The sequence below is a fragment of the Trichosurus vulpecula genome, chromosome 1, assembly GCF_011100635.1.
Source record: "Trichosurus vulpecula isolate mTriVul1 chromosome 1, mTriVul1.pri, whole genome shotgun sequence".
Taxonomy (NCBI): domain Eukaryota; kingdom Metazoa; phylum Chordata; class Mammalia; order Diprotodontia; family Phalangeridae; genus Trichosurus; species Trichosurus vulpecula.
The window spans coordinates 39,686,151-39,707,337 of NC_050573.1; the positions used below are offsets into that span (position 1 = coordinate 39,686,151).

At 50.1% G+C, this 21,187-nt stretch overlaps 1 protein-coding gene across 1 annotated transcript in view; it reads right to left on the reverse strand.

The window, feature by feature from the left end:
• Positions 1-21,187, reverse strand: part of DHX37 (DEAH-box helicase 37) — a 42,655-nt gene that overhangs the window by 10,189 nt on the left and 11,279 nt on the right. Inside the window, exons 6-18 of the mRNA XM_036753959.1 lie at positions 18,867-18,956; positions 17,609-17,705; positions 16,345-16,458; positions 12,947-13,048; positions 12,313-12,427; positions 11,389-11,484; positions 11,118-11,191; positions 9,151-9,295; positions 7,698-7,774; positions 6,067-6,299; positions 4,870-4,981; positions 3,229-3,335; positions 2,646-2,834 (exon numbers count right to left, since the gene is read on the reverse strand). Coding sequence (XP_036609854.1) covers positions 2,646-2,834; positions 3,229-3,335; positions 4,870-4,981; positions 6,067-6,299; positions 7,698-7,774; positions 9,151-9,295; positions 11,118-11,191; positions 11,389-11,484; positions 12,313-12,427; positions 12,947-13,048; positions 16,345-16,458; positions 17,609-17,705; positions 18,867-18,956 — 1,551 coding nt within the window. The remainder of the gene's footprint in view (positions 1-2,645; positions 2,835-3,228; positions 3,336-4,869; positions 4,982-6,066; positions 6,300-7,697; positions 7,775-9,150; positions 9,296-11,117; positions 11,192-11,388; positions 11,485-12,312; positions 12,428-12,946; positions 13,049-16,344; positions 16,459-17,608; positions 17,706-18,866; positions 18,957-21,187) is intronic.

Here is a 21,187-nt window from a genome sequence, read left to right on the forward strand (position 1 = left end):
TCTAAATCTCTATTGATTAGAGAAATGCAAATCAAAACAACTCTTAGGTAGCACATCTCACCTTTGAGATTGGCTAACATGACAAAACAGGAAAATGATAAATGACGGAGAAGATGTGGGAAAACTAGAACACTACTGCATTGTTGGTGAAGTTATGGACTGATCCAGCCATTCTGGAGAGCAATTTGGAACTCTGCCCAAAGGGCTATAAAAATGTGCATACCCTTTGACCCAGCGATACCACTCCTAGGGCTGTATCCCAAAGAGATCACACAAGTGGGAAAAGGACCCATATGTACAAAAATATTCATAGCGGCTCTGTTTGTGGTGGCAAAGAATGGGAAATCAAGGGGATGCCCATCAACAGGGGAATGGCTGAAGAAATGGTGGTATATGAATGTAATGGAATACTATCATGCTATAAGAAATGAGGAACAGAACCTGGCGAAACTTATACAATCTGATGATGAGTAAAGGGAGTGGAACCAGGAGAACATTATACACGATTACAGACATACGGTATCTGTAAGAAATAACTCTGATAGACTCGGCTCTTCTCAGCGGTGCAAGGTTCTAAGAAAGCTCCAAAGACTCATGATGGAAAAGGCTGTCCACATTCAGAGAAAGAATTACAGAGTCTGAATGCAGATTGAGGCAAACTATTTACTCTCCCTTTTTAAATTTGATTTTTGGTTTTGTTTCATCTTTCTCATGGTTCATTTCATTGGTTATAATTTCTCTTTACAACTTGATTATTGGGAAAATAAGTTTAACATGAAGGTATATGTAGAACCTACATCAGATTACATGCCGTCTTGTGGGGGAGGAGACAGGGGAGGAGAAAATTTGGAACTCAAAAACCTGTGGAGTTGAGTGTTGTAAACTTAAGAAATATAAAATAATTAATTTTTAAAAAGGTTTCCCGAATTCAACAAAGTTGAAGGGTTTGTGTAATAAGTGTGGAACTCATCTCACCAGCCACTCAGAGGATATGGCTTTGAATTTCCATTTACATTCAGGTCAATTCAACAAGCATTTTTTAAGTACCTACTATGTGCTAGACAAAGTGAGAATACAAAGAAGCAGCTCTCCTTTGACTGGAGAACTCGTAGCATATTCAAAGATAAATAAGTACAAATACACACACATACAAATTATACATAGTATAATTTTTTTGGAGGTCTGGAAGCCAGGATGGGGCCCTAACAACTGGGGGAATTAAGAATAACCTCATAAAAGGGCTGGCAGTTGAGCTGGGCCTTGAAGGCAGAGAGGGGCCTCCAAGAAGTGGAAGTGAGGCGGGAAGACCTTCCAGGCAGGGTGCACAGCCTAGTTCAAAGGCCCAGAGATGAGAAATGGGTAAAAGGAGAAGGGGACGGCTCACTGGGCTGGCAGGAAGTGTGTATGGGGGGGCAGTAATGTGAATTCAGTCTAGAAAGTCGAGGTACAGCCAGACTGTGAAGAGTTTTGCACTTCCTGGGAGAAGTTCTTCCCCGTGTGTGGCCTGGAGCCCTGAGGAAGGCTGGAGCAGTCCACGGGCCCCTCATCAGAACCATGTTTTTACACCATTTCACACCATTGCAAGTTCATGGACCTCGGTTAAGAGCCCCTGGCCTGGAAGTAACGGCACACTCCAACACAAAAACGTTGGACAAAAAGGTACTCTGGGCATCAGGGCTTCCTCACTGAGGACCCTGGGCTGACTCCTACGAGACGTGACCCTGGGGCTCAGACCCCGCAACAGACGGCTTCTCTCTCTGGCTCGCTGCCCACTTCTAAAGCAAATAAGAAAAATCTCCAAAATAAAGCTTGGGGGAGCTCACTTCTACATTTCCCCCAATGTGGCTAAGAGGGCCCACCTCACCCCAAGGCACACTCCAGGTGTAGTAGAGGGAAGGGGTCTGGGGCACCATAGGAGGCAGCTGGTGGTACAACGGATGGAGCCCTGGGCCTGGAATCACGAAGACCTGGCCTCAGACACTTCCTATCTGTGTGAGCCTAGGCAGGTCACGGCACTTTAGCCTGCCTCGGTTTCCCCACCTGTGAAATGGGGATGGTAACAGCCCAAACCTCCCAAATGAGATAATAACTGTAATGCACCATGGAGACGCCAGCTCTCATTAGTGTGGTTGTTAGGAAGATTCAGATGACCTCGCTATCACTGCTGCTGCCCCCAGCCTCTGGGATGTCCAGCCTTCTAACACAATTACCAAGCTTTGTCTCATGTGACCTCTCCAGCCACCCTGTGAAGGCCGCAGGACATGGCGCACAGAGAGCCAGCTGTCGGGTCAGGAAGTCCTGCCTCTCACAAAGGTTGGCTGTGTGACCCTGGGCAAGTCACTGAATGTTGAGGTGCCCCAGGCTAAGATCGAAAGTGGCAGAGGAGACCTGTGTTGTAAAGGGGCTTTCTATCTATGAAACATCAGGTCCAGACCCCCTGAGAAGGACTCGCGCCGAGAGACTCAGGAGAGGCCACAAACCTAGTCAGCAGCAGCTACGCTCAGCATCAGCCAGGCAGGGGCCACCTGCACGATGCCCAGCCCCCTGAATCTGACCCAGAATCCCTTCTACAACAGACACAGGTGTGGCCTTCTAGGCTTCCTCCTCCGCCATGAGCCTCATGTCCTCGGCCGCTCATCACCCACCTGTCTAACTCCTCAAACACCTCTCGGATGGTCATGGCAGCCACGATGGTGATGACGTAGGGCAGGCATTCATGCTGCTGGCTGAGGGCCAGCATCTTGGCATAACGGGGAGCCACTGGAAAGGTGGCCATAGTTCTCCCCAGGGGGGTGATTGGGCAGCTCAGTTTTGCCCCTTGCAGCTGCTTCAGCCTGCGGAAAAAGATGAAGAGAGGATGCCATGGGTGACTTTAGAAGAGGTGGAAGAAGACAGTGGAGGGGGAGGAGGCCATTACAGGATCATAGATTTAGAGCTGGAAAGGAACTTGGAGACCACGGGAGTCCAACCTCCTCGTCTGACAGTGACTCGCCCAGCTAGGAGAGTATGTGAGGCAGGATCTGAACTCAGGCCAGTCCAGCCAGCTGACCACAGTCACCCTGGACCTTACTCAGCTTGTAATACTTCCTTCGTGTCTGTTGTAGGAGATGCTCAAGAAGTGGAAGGAGAGCAGTCGAAAGTTCAGCTGGGGTGGGATGCCTGGGTTTCTGCTCAGCTCCCTGAGCCCCACCTCCTCCTAGAGGCCCAGCAGACCCAAGCCCAGCATACCGTCCTGTCTGCAGGGGCTCCCGCAAAGCTCCAAGCGCCGTCAACAACTCCTCTGCGGCGACCAGGGCCTCCATGGGGGGAGGGGATGGAAACGGGAAGTTGACAACCTAGAAAAAGCATTTGTCGAGGGTGAGAAAAGTGATGAGAATGAATGCAGGAAACAGCCAGAAAGTCTGCATGAGGTTCCAGGCCAGGGACCTGGAGCCCCACCTCCAGCTTCCACCAAGTGCCAGGGGCCATCCAAGGTTCTTGTGGACCACACGGTCCATGCCGTAAATAGACATGAAGATGCCCCTTGTCGCTAGTGAGCCCCTCGGTGACAATAACCGAGTCATCCCATTTACACCGTTTGGACATGATCGTTGGCAAAATGTTTCCCCCGTTAGACTGAGAGTTCTTTGAGGGTAAAGACTGTTTCTTGTCTTTGTATCCTCAGCTCCTGGCAGTGTCTGGAACATAGTAGGTGCTCAGCGGATGCTTGCTGACTTGATGCGACCCTTGTTGGCTGATCTACTATCAAGAAATATGGATGCCAAATGGGAAAAGCGTCCAGCTGGAGCCAAGGATGCCTAGTGCTGGCTGCGGCCAATCGCCCTGCGGTGCTCCTGTGTAAATGGGAATCACGCCAGCGGGGACTCGGGTGCCTCAGTGGCCAGTAGCAGGTGTGGAATCCCCCTCCCTCCCCACACAAGCACACCCTCTGATACCTTCCACACCAGGATTCTCCAGGGATGCGCTGTAAGAACCAGGCAAGCCACTGAGCTGAGGCTCTGGGCCAGATGAGCGGTACCCACCAAGGACAGAGGCGGCATCAGAAAGCATTCCCAGCACGGCCCTGCTACGCAGCCATTTAAAACCTTGCAGAACCACTCATTTCATTCCCTAACCCCCCATCTCTCCCAAGCTCCTGGGTCTTTCCCCATTGCAGACACACACCCTCCCATGCCTTTGAGCAGGGCCTCTCTCCAGGGCAGAGGCACTCTCTTCGTCTGATGGCTTTTTCTCTGTGGCCTCTGGCACTGCCCATCCCCCTCCCCACCTGGGTTTTCCTGGCACCACCCTCCCCAGGCTCTCCTATCACTCCCCTTTAACTGAGATAACTAACTGCGCTTGAGCTTCTTCCTGTTATCAAGCCTAAATCCTTCTCCCACCACTCCTCCCTACATCCTTGGTTGGCATCAAGCAATTGACCAACCAATCAACAGTGTATTAATCACCTACTACATGACTGGCACCGGGTGGGCAAAGGCCTGCAGAGAAAACTGCAAAGAATGAAATGAATGCCCACTTGCTTTTTTTAATTTCTGGAACCCACACGGAAAACTTGGCATCTTTGCCTAGCAAACATGCCCCTTAGGCTCAGCCCAACATTTTGAGGTCTTTGTGACCCAGTGCGTTTAGCCACCTTCCCCAGAGATGTGAAAAGCACGCACGCCCTCCCTCCTTGGACACAGATGCCTAAAGCACGTCTCCTTCCAAACCAACCTCCCACCCTAGGAAGCTTCTTTTCCCTCCAGGAAATCGGCCCGGGAGAGAGGGCAGTAAGAGGGCATGCCCCATGTGCTCTCTTCTGTTTTGTAGAATTCCACCTTCTCTCCTGCAAGCCCGCCGCTACCCACGTACACACTCTCCACCTCTCACCTTTTCTATGTTCAAAGCTTTCATCTGAAGGACCAGATCCTCGACGGGCCGCCGGGTGATTTCAGGAGGAGAAAACTTCTCAAAGTCACTGAAAACGGCCGATGAGTATAGCCTGTAGGGGACAGAGAGAGCTGCTGAAGACCCTGCTGGGCCGCAAATGCCTCCTCCTGCTACATGTCCCATTCCCTTCACTGTGCAGGGGACTTCAGGATCGGTCCCAAGAAGCCTCAAGCAACGATAGTTTCTAGAATCCTCCTCGCATGACAGCAGGTTTTTGTGAATTACTACATGTGAGCCTCATGAAAGCATTCGCCCCATCTTACAGATGAGCAAATGGAGGCTTCCACAGACAGGAAGTATTGGTGGGATTCCAACGGGGGTCTTTCTGACTCCACATCCAGCACTCTAACCACTGGGCCAGGCTGCCAAAGAGAGGGTCCTGGGAGGTTACCCACATTATCTTTGGCCGGATCATATTTACTTTTATTTTTTCTTTAGGGAGGAGGGAGAGTTACAGGGGGGAGTCGTAAGCATCAACAAAACATTCAAGCAGCACACAGAAGTGAGAAGCAGACACACGCTCACAAAAACCCCAGCTCCATGTAACCAAAATTCATCGCTTCACACAGAAGCTGTCTTTTCTACCCTTCTCTGAGGATGGCAATCTTCCGTGTTTGTCGAGATCATAACAAAAGGTCATGATAAAACTATTCTTCACGTCGCCGCCCTCCATTTACAGAAATGAAAACTGGCCGTGGGAGGCCGGCAGCCCTGGGTCCCAATGTCACCTCTGCCACTTCTTCGCTTTGGGACCTCAGGCAAGTCACTTAACCTCTGTGAGTGCCTCAGCTGCTGCATCTATAAAATGGGGCCAAAACCAGTGGCTCCTTCAGAGAGCCGATATAGGGATCAAACAGCCTTGAAGTGCTAAGCCAGATGAAGAGGGAGGTGCTCTGGGGACAACCCCGAGGGTCTAGAAGGACCCAGAGGCCTTCTAGTCCAAACTCTTCACTTCACAGATCAGGAAGCAAGAGGTCCAGGGTTTAGGTGACTTGTCCAAGGACACACAACTAGTCAGTGACCGAAGCAGGATTTGAACCATGGTCCTCAGGGCTCTTTCCAAACATTCTAATCCCCTCTCTGCCATCTCCCCCTGTACTTCTGTCCCCTTCCCCACTGTCTTGGCTGGCTGCCTACCTGTAGCAGTGGCCTGGCTCTGTCCTCCCGGCTCTCCCTGCCCGCTGATCAGCCGATGCCTGGGACACCCACGTTACTCGGAAAGAGGACACGCCAGTCACTTTGTCATAAAACCTCTTCTTGACTTTGCCGCAGTCGACTACGTATTTGATGCCAGGGATGGTCAGGGACGTCTCAGCCACATTGGTGGCCACCACGCACAGTCTGCATCCCTCTGGGGGAGTTCTAAACACCTGAGTCAAGGGAAAGCAAAGCCCCACTGTATAAACAGGACCTCCACTTTTAGAGACTGAGCTAGACCCCAGCACTCTGCGAGTGGGAATTTACTTAGGGCCACAGCACTGCAGAGCTGGAAAGAACCTCAGAAAGTATCGAATGCAAAGCTCACATTTTCTTTCTTTCTTTTTTTTTTCTTGGAGGGGAGAAGTTAGGGCAATTGGGGTTAAGTGACTTGCCCAAGGTCACACAGCTAGTAAGTGTGTCAAGTGTCTAAGGCTGCATTTGAACTCAGGTCCTCCTGACTCCAGAGCCGGTGTTCTACTCACTGTGCCACCTAGCTGCGCCTAAAGCTCACATTTTCGAGGGCAGAGCCAAGATGGCGGCTTGCATGCAAAGCTCCTATTTTCCAGAAGAAGATAGGGCTAGCAGTGCAGATTTTCCCAAAGTCACAAAGGTACTATATCACAGATCACAGAACTTCACAGCCCCTCAGCAGCTGTCTAGTTTGACCCACATCCAAAGAGACTCCCACAACAACAGCCCAGCGTGGCCCCTTCAAGGCTCAGCTAAAGCCCCATCTTCTTTCCCAACCCCTTAATGCCCGTGACTTTCCTCTGAGACCGTCACCAGTTTATCCTGGTTATATCTGGTTTGTCCAGAGTGGTCTCCACCCGTAGACTGCACCACCTGGCCAAGCAGCCTGGTTCACTTTGGGGCTGTACCTGCAGCCTAACCTGCCTCCAGCAATGTCCACCCACTGCTCTGGTTCTGACCTTGGGGGCTAAGATTCAAACCCAAGCTGCCCCATCTTGTTTGACAGGCTCATACACTCAGAGCGAGGAGGGAGCTTCGAGGTCTCCATCTAATCTAAGCCTCTAATTTTACAAAAGGAGAATGGGCAGTGCATGGCCACATACCCATTAAATGGCAGAACTGGGACTGAAGCTCAGGCCACTTAACCCCAAATTCACCATCTCCCCACCTCAAATAACAAGCATTTTTTGCTGCTTCCCCCTCCCTCTCCAAAAACAAAGAACAAAATCCTTGTAATAAATATGTGTATCCCAGCAAAACGATTCCCACACTGGCCCGTGCCCACAGAAGATGCTGGCGGGGATCTCCGTAGCACAGCTAGCCCACCCCTGCCTCCAGGCAGCAAATGGACAAGTACGTTCCAGTCTCTTAAGAGAGACCCCATATTGCCAGGACAAAGCACGTGGCTTAACTTCTGCCAAACACAAAATCATGGTGAAGGGTGCCTCCTGCCCAGCCTCGAGAGGGCAAAGTGAGAGGCTCCTGTCCCTTAGCTCACCGCAATCCCAGGAGCAGCCACCAGGAGGAGCTGAGCAGCCCTCAGAGTGGCCAGGGGTCAAAGCAGGCCAACCCTGGCCCATGTGCATGTGCAGTCGTACCTGGGCTTGCTTCTCTGGAGCTAGTAGCGAATACAGTGGCAGGACATGAAGCGGGAGGGAGGCATCTGGCTTCTCATCTGTTACAGAAAACAAACACACTGAGGTCAGGACACAGGAGCCAGCACAGAACTCCCTACAGGTCCCAGAGACTGTATGCTGAAGACCGCTGTTATTAATATCAACATATTAATTATGATGAAAACCATGTTTGTTTATTAGCATTAATTATGAATGCTAATGTTAATTTACCATCAAGACTAACAGCCTTATCGTTAGTCAGCTGCCAGTGAAATCATGCATGTGAATATCCTAGTGGCAAGGTTTTGCAATGTACTTTCCAAATGTTATTTAGGTTAATCTCCACAACAACCCTGCGGGACAAATGCTTATTATGCCCACTTCACAGACGAGGAAATTGAGGGTAAGAGGAGTTAAGGAGCTTGCCCCGTCACACAGCCAGGAACGGTCTGAGTTGGGGCTTGAGCCCTGCTGGAAACAATCCACACGTCCAAAAATGGCAAAGGCCCTAACTGTGGAGCGCTCTCTGCTCAGGCATACATCTACAATGAGGAAGTAGGGGAGGCCTTTGGCTGCTGACAACCCCATGATCACGCAGTGACTTGGGTTTCTGGCTCGGTCCTCCACAGGCCCATTCATGTATGCCAGGGAGGCGACCCTAGACTCTCAGCACCTCCACGGCAGGGACTGTGGGAGGGACCAGGTTTCTCTTTGCTCTGGGCCAGGCTCAGCCATCAGTGTGTATGTTTCATGATGAGGCTGGCATTCAGAGGAACAGAGCTGGCATTGAGGGATGAAGGAGGAAAAGCTCTGACTGTATGTACGTGGATGGCATAGCAACATAGCCAGTATTTACATACATAGGCTTGCAAAGCACTTCACAAACATTAGCATATTTGATCCTCACAACAGTAGGTCTCTAATTATCTCCATTTTACAGATGAGGGAAACTGAGGCAGAGAGAGGTTAAATGACTCAGGTGAGTTACCCAGGGCCAGGTGTCGAATAAGCAGTTGAGGTAGGATTTGAGCTAGGGGTCTTCTGAGTCCAGGCCCAGGAGCTCTAGCTACTATGCCACAGTATGAGCTGACCTTGATATCATACAAAGGTTTGTGAAGTACTTTGTAAACCTTATCTCATCCCATCCTCACAGTGATCCTGGGGGGGAGGGTACCATTGCCTCCACTTTACTGATGAGAAAATCAACACTCAGAAAGGCTGTGTCATTTGCCTAAGGTCACTCAGCTAGGAAGTGTATGCAGTAGAATTCTAACCCAGCTCCCTCCTGACCGAAGCCTGGAGCTCTAACCACCATACACAGAAATGGGGAGCAGGATAAAAACCAGTGCGCTGTGGAAGCCAAGTGAAGCCCATCCCAGGGGCAGAGAAGGGCCACTGTTGTGGGGGATTTCAGAGAAAACCCCTCTGGACCAACCTTCTTCGTCTTCCCCGTCTCCCAGGTCTAGGTCGAGATCAGATCCCACAGCATCCTCTTCCTCATCCATTTCTGACTCCCTGTCCTCATCTCCTTCATCCACAGGCATCACTGAGTAATTATCCAAATCGATTCTGGGCAGTGCCTAAGGGGAAAAGAGATCGATAGCACTTGCTGTAAGGAGGCTTGTCTGCCCAGTGAAGTCTTATGGGCCCTTCTCAGAATAAAGCTGTGAAATAATCGAAGCAAGCAGTAACTCTCACAGTAGGAGATCTTGACCCGGGTCTGTGAACTTCTTTTTTTTTTTAAATCAAACGCATGTTGATAACTTTACATCAATATAATTGGTTTCCTTCGTCATCAGTCACCAATCGATCACACATGTACTTGGGCTTCCAGCTTGGTCCTCTACAGATCCACTCATCTATGCCAGGGAAGCTTATTTTATGCATTTAAAACCATAATTCTGAGAAGGGGCCCACAGGCTTCACCAGACACTGCCCAGGAGGACCAGGACACACACGGATGAAGAACCTCAAAGTGAGAGGTTAGTGAAAATAGACGGAATGTTCCTTGCCCATATAAATTTGTGGAGCCCAGGTTAAGAACCCCAAAGCCTTGAATGTCTGTGTCTTCTCAACCTCAGCATCTGATACCCCCATACTAGGCCTGGCTACCTCCTCCAGGTAAAGAAGTCCATGTGGCTTTAAGGGCATGGGAGAAATCAGCCAGACTTCTCATCATCCGAGCAGAAGGATGCCCTGGTGGCCTGAGAACCTACTTATCCATGAGCTATCCACTTAAGGGAAGCCCAGATGCTTTGATGCCTCTGGCACAGGCTGCAGAGGGCAGCTCTCCCAGTTGGCAGACCCAAGGTGTCTCTCCACATATTAAATGTTAATGCCTTCTGCATTAGTGCTCGGCATGGTGGCGCCTACTTTCCTCATTGCTGGGGACACTGGGGCGCTCTTCAGCCAGCATCCCACTCAGTGGAGGCCCCAGTGACTGACCCAACCCCCACCAGCACAACGGGATCTGGGAACTGTGCTCCTTAGCGAAGAGGGAGGACTAACTTCCCAAGGGCCCTTCTTCCCTGCTAGAGATATTCACTGACCTGTTCCAAAAGGGAACAGGCTCATAAATGCTTTATAAGCTTTCAAAGCATTTCAATCTGATTTTCATTACAAAATAGAAAGCATAACCGCCCCTGGGAATGTGGCTCCCAGGGCAAATCTGGGCAGAAGATGAGGAAAGGGGCCTGTCCAGGGTTATGGATGGGAGCAGGTGCAGGACACAGAGAATCTGTGCATGCGCTCATCCCTACCCCCACCAAGCACACATGTAAGCTCCCTGAAAACCAGGCTGACTTTAGGTGTGTCTTTGAATTTCCAGTGCCTAACACATAGTAGGCCCTCAAAAGGATCAGAAATCTGGAGCTGGAGCCCCAAAGGCCCTCTAGGCCAACCTCCTCTCATTTTACAGATGAGGAAGCTGCGGCCCACAAAGCTTAAGTGACTTGAACAAGGTCACAAAGTATTAGGTGTCTGAGGTGGGAGCTGAATCCTCTGTGTGCAGAGTCTGAGGTTTTGGTGAAATAAAATGAACTGAATGAAGCTGGGGAAGGGACCCATCCAGAAGGCTGTGAGCAGCACAGGGAAAGAGCTAGACCAAGCACTTTGGCTTCGGTGGCAACCCCAGGCTGACTATTGGCATAGGGGCCTGGGCTTACACAAGCAGCCCCAGGGCATGGCTCAGCTAAGTCTAGGTTGAGGACAGACCAAGGCTCCTGCCAAGGGCTGAGCAGAAAGTCCCAGGACAGGTCTTGGTTTTTAGGTTGGAGAAACGTCTCCCCCCAAGGCTGCACAGGCAGGTTGGGGGCACAGAGAAGTGGCACCTGGGTAAGTGGCTGCCCAGAGCACCTTGAGGCGGAGGTCCCACCCTGACCACTTCCAGGGCTGCTGACATACCGCAGGGGCCTTCTTGCCTCGGGACTTCTTGAATTTTCTCATCTCTTCCACAGAATCCTCCTTCTCTTCGGTTCCTTAAAAAAAAAACAAAAAACCCCAAGCTGGATTCCTTAGCACACTCTTCAACCACGCAGGCAGTCTTCCACGCCCACCCCCCACCCCCTGCCCAGTCTTGGATGTGGTGCCCCCAGAGGCCCAGGCCGGGAACAAATACTCTGTGCCCGATGTCCACTTCTGCCCTCTCCTCCCTGCATCCCACAGGCTGGCGTACCTCTAGTGCTGCCTCTGTGGCATGGGAAGGCTCTCCGGAGTCTTCGGCAGAGAGAGTGCACCTCAGCCTGCCCCGTCAGGAACACCAAAATGCCTCCTGGGGGAAAGAAGACCAGGAGCTGATGATCTCAAAGTCCTAAGGCCACAAGATGTGAGCTCGGCTGGTGACAGGCAAGGGAGCCCAGACGCCCAGCTGGAGGCCAGCTGTAGAGTGCTCTGGCCTTTCCAAAGCACTTTTACCCCTATGGGTTCACGGCTGGAGAGAACACTAATGGGGGGGAAGAGGCGGAGGATGGTTCACACACCTGAAAGGCCTCACCCAGAAGAGGGATTAGATGGACTCTGGCCAAAGAGAATATAACTAGGAGCCACGGAGGGAAGGGGCACAAAGGCAAATCAGAGTCTGACACAGCAGCGCTGCCCCAAAGCAGAGGGCACAGCTGCCCTCACTAGAGGTCTTTTTTCTCTTCTTTGAGGCAACAGGAGTTAAGTGACTTGCCCAGGATAACACAGCTAGCAAGTATCAAGTGCCTGAGGCTGGATTTGCACTCGGGTCCTCCTGACTTCGGGGCTGGTGCTCTATCCACTGTGCCAACTGGCTGCCACCAGAGGCCTTCTAGAAGGGGATTCTTATTCAGGCATGGATTGGTCAAGAAGACCCTTAAGGCTCTCTTCTAGCTCCGAGGTTCTGTGAAATCATCTAACAGAGCACAGAGGGTGTGCGCCATCACCTCCATTTTATAGGGGAGAAAAGCGAAGGGCAGGGAAAGGCATCCTGTGCTGGAAGGAACGGAGAGTAAGTGAGATGTCCGGAGTCACAATCTGCCCAGTGACAGGACCAGGCTTCCCGGCCCCTCTCTAGGATGGCGACAGCTTCAAAGACACAAAGGCGACTGTGTGGGCTGGCCTGGGCCGGCTTTCTCACCTGGAGGTAACATGCGGTGGATCTTACAGACTTTCCGGAAGCACTCGCCACTATAGTCATGGAGCGGTGTCCTCTTGTTAAAGTGGACAGTCACGGGGAACTGCCTGGCGTCCACCTATCAACAACAACCGGTAGGTGTCAGGGGGGCACAGACCAACATGGCTGAGCGGCATCAGGAAGCAGTGAGTGCCCCAACACTGGAGGTCTCCAAGTAGAAGTTGTATGGTCACTGGGTGGGGATCCTTGGACAGGGGAAGGCAGGCAAACTCTCCAAGACAATAACGTGGGTGGAAATGCATGTTTCTCTGGTCTTTCAATTTGCTACCAAGGAACACAGACTTATGAGCTGAAAGGACCTTAAAGGTAATCAAGGGAAACTCTCTCATTTTACAGATCAAGAAACTGAGGCCCAGAGGGCATGGGCCTAAGCGTGTTGCCCAGGGTCAGCCACACCCCTAAATTCAAAGTCCTACCAGTGACCAAATGCAAACAAAGCCCAGTTTTTCCTAGGTGGTCAGAATAGAACATTCCTGGGGCTCCAGCCCAAGGCCCTCCCCTGCTTCCTTCCCATCCAGGACAGGCCAGCCCAGAGCAAGGTCTACCATGAGGACTGGCACAGGAGGGAGGGGCTTACCTTTACAACAGGGGGAGGTGCTGAGAAGAGCCGCAAGTTCTGGGTGAAGTCCTCCACTCGGAGTGTGGCTGACATGATAAGCAGTTTCAGGGGCTGCTGCTTCTGCAGGGACATAGACCCACCACAGGGATGCTGGGGTTAGCACCAGGGCATCAGCTGAATGAGCAAATGGGGCCCTGGTCACACTTTGGGAAGCTGGTCCTCAATATACAACTCAGCCAATGTTTATGGGGTCCACGGAAGGCACATGAGGGTTGGACCAGTGACTTCACTGGTGTTAGGACGTCCTAGATGAGGAAACTCTCTGCCTGAAGGTCAGCATTTCCTCTGCGATTTATAGCCTTAGAGAGCACAGAGGTGAAGTAATTTCCCCAGCCAGAATGGGCCAGTGGCAAGACCAGAACCCAGGACTCTAGGGTTCTAGGAATAGACAACCAAGGGTTGAGCTTTGTTCCAATTACTGGCCTTTACTGAACAGCCATCTCTTGGATAGGCAGCCACTGTCATGCCACCTAGACCAGACACTACCTTCCTCCAACTCAAGAACTACAGGGCCCACTGTCCTGATTAGGAAGGACCTCATGGAGCCTTCAGCTCACACTCAGCTGGGCTGCACTCTCTTCCCTGGCCCAATTCTTTCTAGGCAATCAGCTGCCATATTCCTCAAGCCTTCCCCTCCCACCCCCACTATCTCATTCTGAAGCAAAATGGAAAGGGTGTTCCTGTGACTTCCCAAATGTGACCTCTCCTCCCTACCCAGCAGCCACCACTTCCCTCTAGGGGTTGTCTGTGCCCATTAGAATGTAAACTCCTTAGGAATAGAGAAGTGTAGGAAGAGGTACTTGAACTGATGCAAAGTGGAGTACCAGGTCAGCAGAACCAGGAAAGCAACAATGGACATGCAAAGAACCACGAGCACGAAACGAACAAGACTAGGAAGTACAAACTGACAAAGAACCAGCTTGGCCCCAAATAAGAGATCGGAGCAGACCCTTCCTGCTGCTCCCCCGCAGAGGGGCAGCCCCCACTCCCAGATGTGGAATACTGCATATGACGTCACGACGAGCTGGATGGATTCACTGAACTTCTCTCTCTCTTAAAAACTGTTTGTAATAAGAATGGCCCTTTCAACTCCGAAAGACTCGCAATGGAAAATGCTGTCCACAACCAAAGTAAGAACTTTGGAGTCTGACTGCAGATGGCAGTGGACCATTTACTCTCTTTTTCTTTTGTTGTTTTGTTTGTTTCTTCTTTCTTGTGGCTCCTCCCATTGGCTCTAATTCTTCTTTACAGCATGACTAATATGAAAATATGTTTAATATGAATGTATAAGTAGAGACTATAGGAGACTGCATGCTGCCCTGGGGAGGGGGAGGGGGAGAAAAATTTGAAACTCAAAACCTTATGGAAGTGAATGTTGAATACTAAAAATAAAGGGCACAGCTAGGTGGTGCAGTGAGTAGAGTACAGGCCCTGGAGTCAGGAGGACCTGAATTCAAATCCAGCCTCAGTCGCTTGAGACTTACTAGTTGTGTGACCTTGAGCAAGTCACTTAACCCTAATGGCCTTGCCTTCCCCCTCCAAAAAGAAAAAAGAAAAAAAAGAAAGAAAACTAAAAACAAATTTTTTAAAAAAAGGAATGACTCTTTTGGGAAGAGAGAGTGGAAGGGACCCAAGAGGAACTAATTAATATTAAAACAAAACAAATAAACAAAAACCTGCGTTTTAAAGTTTCGTGAGGGCAGGGGCTGTTTTTGCTTCTCTATTTGTATCCCTAGCCCTTCGCGTACAGTTGGCACACAACAAGTGCTCAATAGTTGCTTTTTAGTTAAGTCATCTAGAAGTGGTTTAACAAATTCAGATATTCTCCAATCCCCACAGGGATCCCACCCACCACTGTAGCTGCAGAGGAGTCAGCTAGAACACAGTTTTCTCCCTTTTAAATGAAATTTATAAAGAAGAAAGCAGCATGTCTCTACAAAGGTCCTTCCTCCACTTCCTGGTGGTCTTTGCCTTCTCAGGCTTCCATGCACTGCAATAGGGGAACAAGTGGGAATCCTGCCAGGCCAGAGACAGGAGGCTTAATGACACAGTGACTGCTAAGCTCCACCAGTTCAGGACCAGGCATCCCCACCCGCTGCTGGAATCAGAAACTCACCCCCTGAACATGCTAGGGGGGAGGCCATCGCCCACCTCCAACTAACCATCAAGTCAGGAGGGAGTAATAAAAGACCATCACCCCAGAGGGCCCAGCACAGGGCTCTGCCCAAAGGGGCCCCTTGAGAAAGGCTGGCTGAATCCAATGGACACAAGACGAGGAATTAAAAGGAAGCAGAGCAACAGACACCCAACATGGAGACAGTGACTGAAGAGTACATCATGTGTTTCCTATACGTAAATCATCATCACCAGCAAACAGAAAACCAAACCAAACCGGATGAGCCAGGGAAAGGCTATATATCTCCCCTTGTAGCCACATGCAAATGGTTTACAGCGTTGACTTTGTGGGGGACTTGGTTTCTTATTGTCTCTATTTGTACATTTTCTGTTGCTGATTATAAGGTTTTTAATAAACGTGGATCTTAACTGAATTATTTCCATCCTCTTGGCTGGAAGTAGGGGGTCTACAGAAAAAGGCTGCAAGCACTGTTGGTTGGTTTGGTTTAAACTGCTTTTCTTTGTCACACAGAAAGGTTCAAATGGGGCAAGGAGGCAATGGGAGGAGAGATACCCGATACCAGGCAATGACTGCTGTGAAAGACCAAAGGCACTGATAATCCTTTCAAAAATTTGCTCTGGAGTCGGAAGGCCTGGGTTCTAATTCTGCCTTGAATACTCCCTAGGCTTTGGTGTTCTCTTCTGTAAAACAAGACTTCCTGCTTCTGGAGCCAGGAAGGCAGCCCAGCATAACAAACATGATGGTGCTAGACTTGGCGTCAAGAAAATTTGGGTTCGATTCCTGCCTCAGACATTAGCAAGGTACTTAAACCTCGGCCTGAGTTTCCTCCATAAAATGAGGGAGGGGGGCCTGATGGCCTCCAAGGTTCTCCAGCTCCAAACTGAAGATCCTATGACCTGCAACTAAAGGTTAAGTGGCTTGTCCAGGGTCACACAGCCTGGCTGGGCCAGATGCCGCATAGGAACCTAGGTCTTCCTAACTCCGAGGCCTACTCTCTATTCACTGCGCAACACTGCTTATCAAATGAAATATTCCATTAAAAAAACAAATAAACCTGGCTGCAACAAATAAAGTGCTGGAAGAGCTCTGAAGCACCTTCTGAAAGTCCACCATTATCACTATGTTCCTTACTGTAGGAAGGAAGCCCTCAGAAAGGCCCGGGAGAAGAGCCACTAGAACCAGCACCTTCTCCTCCCCTGCCCTGGCCTGGCCCTCATACCTTTGCCCGGAGAGACACGATTCGAGACAAGAGCCCAATCAGAATGTCCGTGTAGACGCTTCTCTCATGGGCCTCATCGATGATGACCACTTTGTACTTGGAGAGTAAGAAATCCTACAGAAGAAACAGAAGACAAAATATTCAAGGGAGCACGAGATTTGTGGGCAGGGGGGCCCTCCTCCCACTGGCCCTGACGCCACCTTCTCAGCTCAGCGACAGGCCCCTGTGCCATACCTGGCAGATCACTCATCGACCGATCGATCAACAAGCATTTATGAACCACCTACCCACCGTCAGGCTGCAGATAGGTGGCTCCCTGGACAGAGCTGGGCCTGGAGTCAGAAGACCTGAGTTTAAATCCTGCCTCAGACACTCACTAGCTTTGTGACGCCAGGCAAGTTACTTGACTTCTGTTTGCCTAACTCCACTGGAGAAGGAAATGGCAAAGCACTCCAGGATCTTTGCCAAGAAGAGCCCATGGACAGCCCTGGAGTGCTATGGTTCATGGAGTCACAAAGAAATGGACACGACTGGATGGCTGAACGACGACAAATGCGCCCAGCAATGTATGCGTGCTGAGTTAAGCAGTTACAAGCTTTCACCAGCTTCAGTCAAGCTATGTTGTGTGTGATGATTAAAATTTATTGAAAAAAATTTGATTTTGAAAATGAATTGGTAATAATTATTTGAAATGAAAACAGCACCTTCTCAAAGGGGAATCATGTACATTCTGCCCTGGGTTCAGATCCCACCTCCAACAAGCCTGGGCAAGGAACCTCTCTGTGTCTCAGTTTCTTTCTCCGTAGAACGAAGGGATTGGACATGACAGCCTCTCTGGTCCCTTCCCACGATTCTATGACTTACATGAGCAACAGAAGAGATGTTCCCATTTTGTAAGAGAAAAACAGAGACGCAATATGTACTGACATCAGTCCAGCAGGCGGGCAGTCCTGGAGATGGGGCTCAAACCCAGGCCCCCCACCCTCAAGCAATTCCTCCTCCCCATACATAGCTCTCTTCTTAGAATTTCAACAATTCAATTTAACAAGCATTTATTAAATGCCTAATGCGTGCTGAGCACTGCTTTTGGCATGGGCAGCATAAAGACAAAAAAACCCCCAACATTACCTGCCCTCTGGAAGCTAATGTTCTACCGGAAGGAGACAACATGTACACTAGGAAAGAATTCTGTGAACCTCAAAGCATTCTAGAAATATGAATGATCACCCACACCAGGAGAGGGAGTGGATGGTAAGCAGCCTACCTTCTGGATCTCTCGGAGTAAGACCCCATCTGTCATGAACTTGATCTGGGTGTCCTCGGTCACATTCCCTTCATATCGGATTTGGTAGGAAACCACCCTGCCAGGGAAACATCCACACTCATTCTCCAGCAGATGCCACAGGGCAATCATGTCTCCCAAAGAACCAGCCAGAATTCAGGGGGGAAGGCACACCCTGAGCCAGAAAGGCTCTTTAGCTCATGGCCAGCTAGATAGCCCAGGAGGCCGCTCGGCTCCCCTGCGCCTCACTCAAAAATCCTCTCCAAGAAGCCCTAGGTCACCTCCTAACAATCCCAGCTTCTTTTCTCTCTTCCAAGCTGTTTTGTCATTTTCTCTAGCTTTCGGCTGCCTGCCCCATATGTCCCCCAATAGACTGTCCCCTCTTTGAGGGCGGGTGCCGCCCAGAAGCATGACAGGAGGCTCCCCCCTGGCTGGGCATCTTCAGGCAGAGGCTGCAGCACCCCTTGGTGAACGAGTTGTGATGAGGATTCTTATTCGGGTCTCTACCTGAATAGATGGGCTCTCAGGACCCAGCCAGTTCTGAAATTCTGGGAAGCAGCTTCTGCTTGAAGTCTTCCAATGAGGAAGAGTCCGTGCTTCTAATCGTTACAAGTTTTTTCTTGTACCAAGCCTAAATACTTGGCTCCCTCTCCCCTGGTTCTGGCCTCATGGCTCACACAGTCTGTCACATGACAGCTCCCCTCCCCCATCCTGCCTCTTTCCCTTCTCTTAGCCAAACACCTTCATTGAATCCGTGTGTGGCCTTCCACCATTTGGCTGCTTTTCTCTAGAGGCACGACAGCCCAACAATGCCTTTTCTAAACTGTGGACCCAAATCTTGGACACCATCCTCAAGATGTGGCTTGAATGTCTGATGAGACTACTGTCTCCTTGTTCCAAGCTGATATGCCTCAGTTAATGCAGTCTGACATTCCATTAGCTTTTTCAGCTGCCATATTACTCACTGGGGCATCTTTGCATTCTACAGGCTGGACTACAGAATTCTGTGACTCCTGCCAGGGGCCTGGCCTAGTGCTGAGCCCAGAGAAGTGCGGGATCACTGCTCTAATGAGGGCTGTGTTAACTTGGTTAGGCCATGAACTAGAGACAACTTCCTAACTTTTCTCATGATAGAAAAAGGACATAAAAGAACCAAGTTCTGATCCCCTTCCACCCACTCCCCAGCCCCCACCACAATGCTCCTGGCAAGGCCAGGAAGGACCCAAGCTTTCACTCTCACCTCTGGGAAAGGTTCATCTCCTTGGCCACCCGCTGGGACATGGCCACAGCAGCCACTCGGCGAGGCTCAGTAATCCCGATGAGGCCATCGCTGCTCAGTGAAAGGGAAAGAATTAGTTGTAAGCTGGCGGCTCCTCTTCAGCGAACACAGCGAGTATGCCACAAATGACACAGCACATAGCCATTTCCATTATCCACATGGGGCACAGATATGGCAAACAAGAAACCTCTTTGCCTACCAAGCAATCAAGAAACAACCATTTCCTAAGTGCTGACAATCCTTTCAGATGATCTGAACCCCAATAAGATCCAAAGCCCAAACTAATCAACCAAACTGCTTTGCTTTACTCTAAAAATGCCCTGTCCTGTGTCAGCAACTTCAAAGACCAGATAAGGTTGAAAAGGAGTATCTTTCCTAAATAGGCACTTAATAAACGTTCACTGAATAGAACAGAACACAAATGACTTGTCTCTGGGGCAGACAGCTGGGGCATATAAACGGCAACATATCTTGAGGAGCTGTTTCACAGGATCAGATGTTTAGAGCATATCATATATTATATTTATATAATATAAATCATACATTTCTATTAAGGAACCTTAGATGTAACAGAATCCAGCCTCCTTCATTCCCCAGATGAGGACGATAAGGCCCTGAGGGGCTAGCTAACGGCCAAGGTCACACAGGTAAGTTAAGTAGGTGGCAGAACCAGGATTCAAAGGCAGGATTTGTGATCTGAAATTCAGCATTCTTTCCACCAGGCCGTGCTAGAACTGGCCTGAAGCAGTTACAAGAATTTCTCAGTGGAAAAAGGAAACACAGATGCTTCTTGTAATCCTTATTTTGGGGCCCAGCTAAGAGTCCTGAAGCAGCAGACTTTCTAAACACAGCAAAGGACAAGGCTCCTTTCAAGGCCCTCACCGCCTGGCTCCAGCCTGCTTTATGAACCTGGTCTCTTCTCTCCTCTGCCTCCCAGAGCCTTCCTTCAAGCTTAGCTTGGGTGACCCCTCCTCTGGGAAGCCTCCACCCAAAGCCCAGTTCTTCACTTCCACAAATGCACATGCATTTACTTATCTGGTACTTACATTTGAATGTAAGCTTCCTGATGTCACGACCTGTTTCCTTTTGGTCTCTATCCCCAGCTCCCCAACAGTGCTTTGAACTTAGCAGACACTTAATACTTGCTAGTTCTACAGACCAAGAGAAGATACTTGCCCTCCTTCTCTGCAGAAGTGAGGGGCCATGGGTGTGGAACACTGCATATAAGGTCAGATTTTTTGATTATAGTGGATTAGTTCTACAGAAGTATTTTTCCTTCCCTCTTTAAAAAAAAAATGATTATGGGGCAGCTAGGTGGCGCAGTGAGTAGAGCACAGGCCCTGGAGTCAGGAGGACCTGAGTTCAAATCTGGCCTCAGACACTTGACACACTTACTAGCTGTGTGACCTTGGGCAAGCCACTTAACCCCAAATGCCCTGACCCCCCCCAAAAAAAACGAAAAAGAAAACTGATTATAAGGGTCTATATGACGCTCTGTGAGGGGGAGGGGAGAAGAATACAGAGGGAAATGAAGGAGATGTGAAAACAAAGAACCAGAAAGCGTCACATCGGAATCTTTCATTTTGTCAGACTGTGCTACAACAGTGTTGCTGCGCTAAGCGAGAGAGATCCAGAGAAAGGCCCAAGTCCCCGTCCCCACGAAGCTCACCTTCTGACAGGAGCTGCGGCCACCCCTCATGACGTAGCAGCTCAATACTACCGGAGGCAGCTGGTGGCACCCATGTGCAGAGAGCACTGGGCCTAGAGTCGGGAACACCTGAGTTCGAATGCAGCCTTAAGACACTTACTAGTTGGATAACCCTGGCCTGCCTCAGTTTACCCATCCTTAAAACAGGGATATAATAACCGCGCCTACCTCAGAGATAACAGTGCTAATCTCCTCTCCCCCCAATACAATCTCTGAGCCAAGGCACACATTCTGGAGAAGTTATGACAATTGTGCTTCTCTGAAACCTCCAGTGATCTCTGATCCCTGCACAGACACAGGTTATCCTAACCCTTCTATGCCTTGGTAAAGGTCTCCATAAGCCTCAGCCCGGGGGAAGCCCCTGTGGAGATGAGCTGCTCTGAACGTGGCTAGGTGACCTTTAGACACAACTGGAGGGCTAGGCTGCTCTTCAAAGTCTTTGTACTGGGCAGGTCCTACCAGAGCCAACCATCCACTGATCCAGTCCTTGAGAACCTGGTGCCCTCCATACCAGAAGGCATGGGAAGACAGTGCCAGGTGCGGATGCTGTGGCTGCCCAGATCCCACTTTCTCC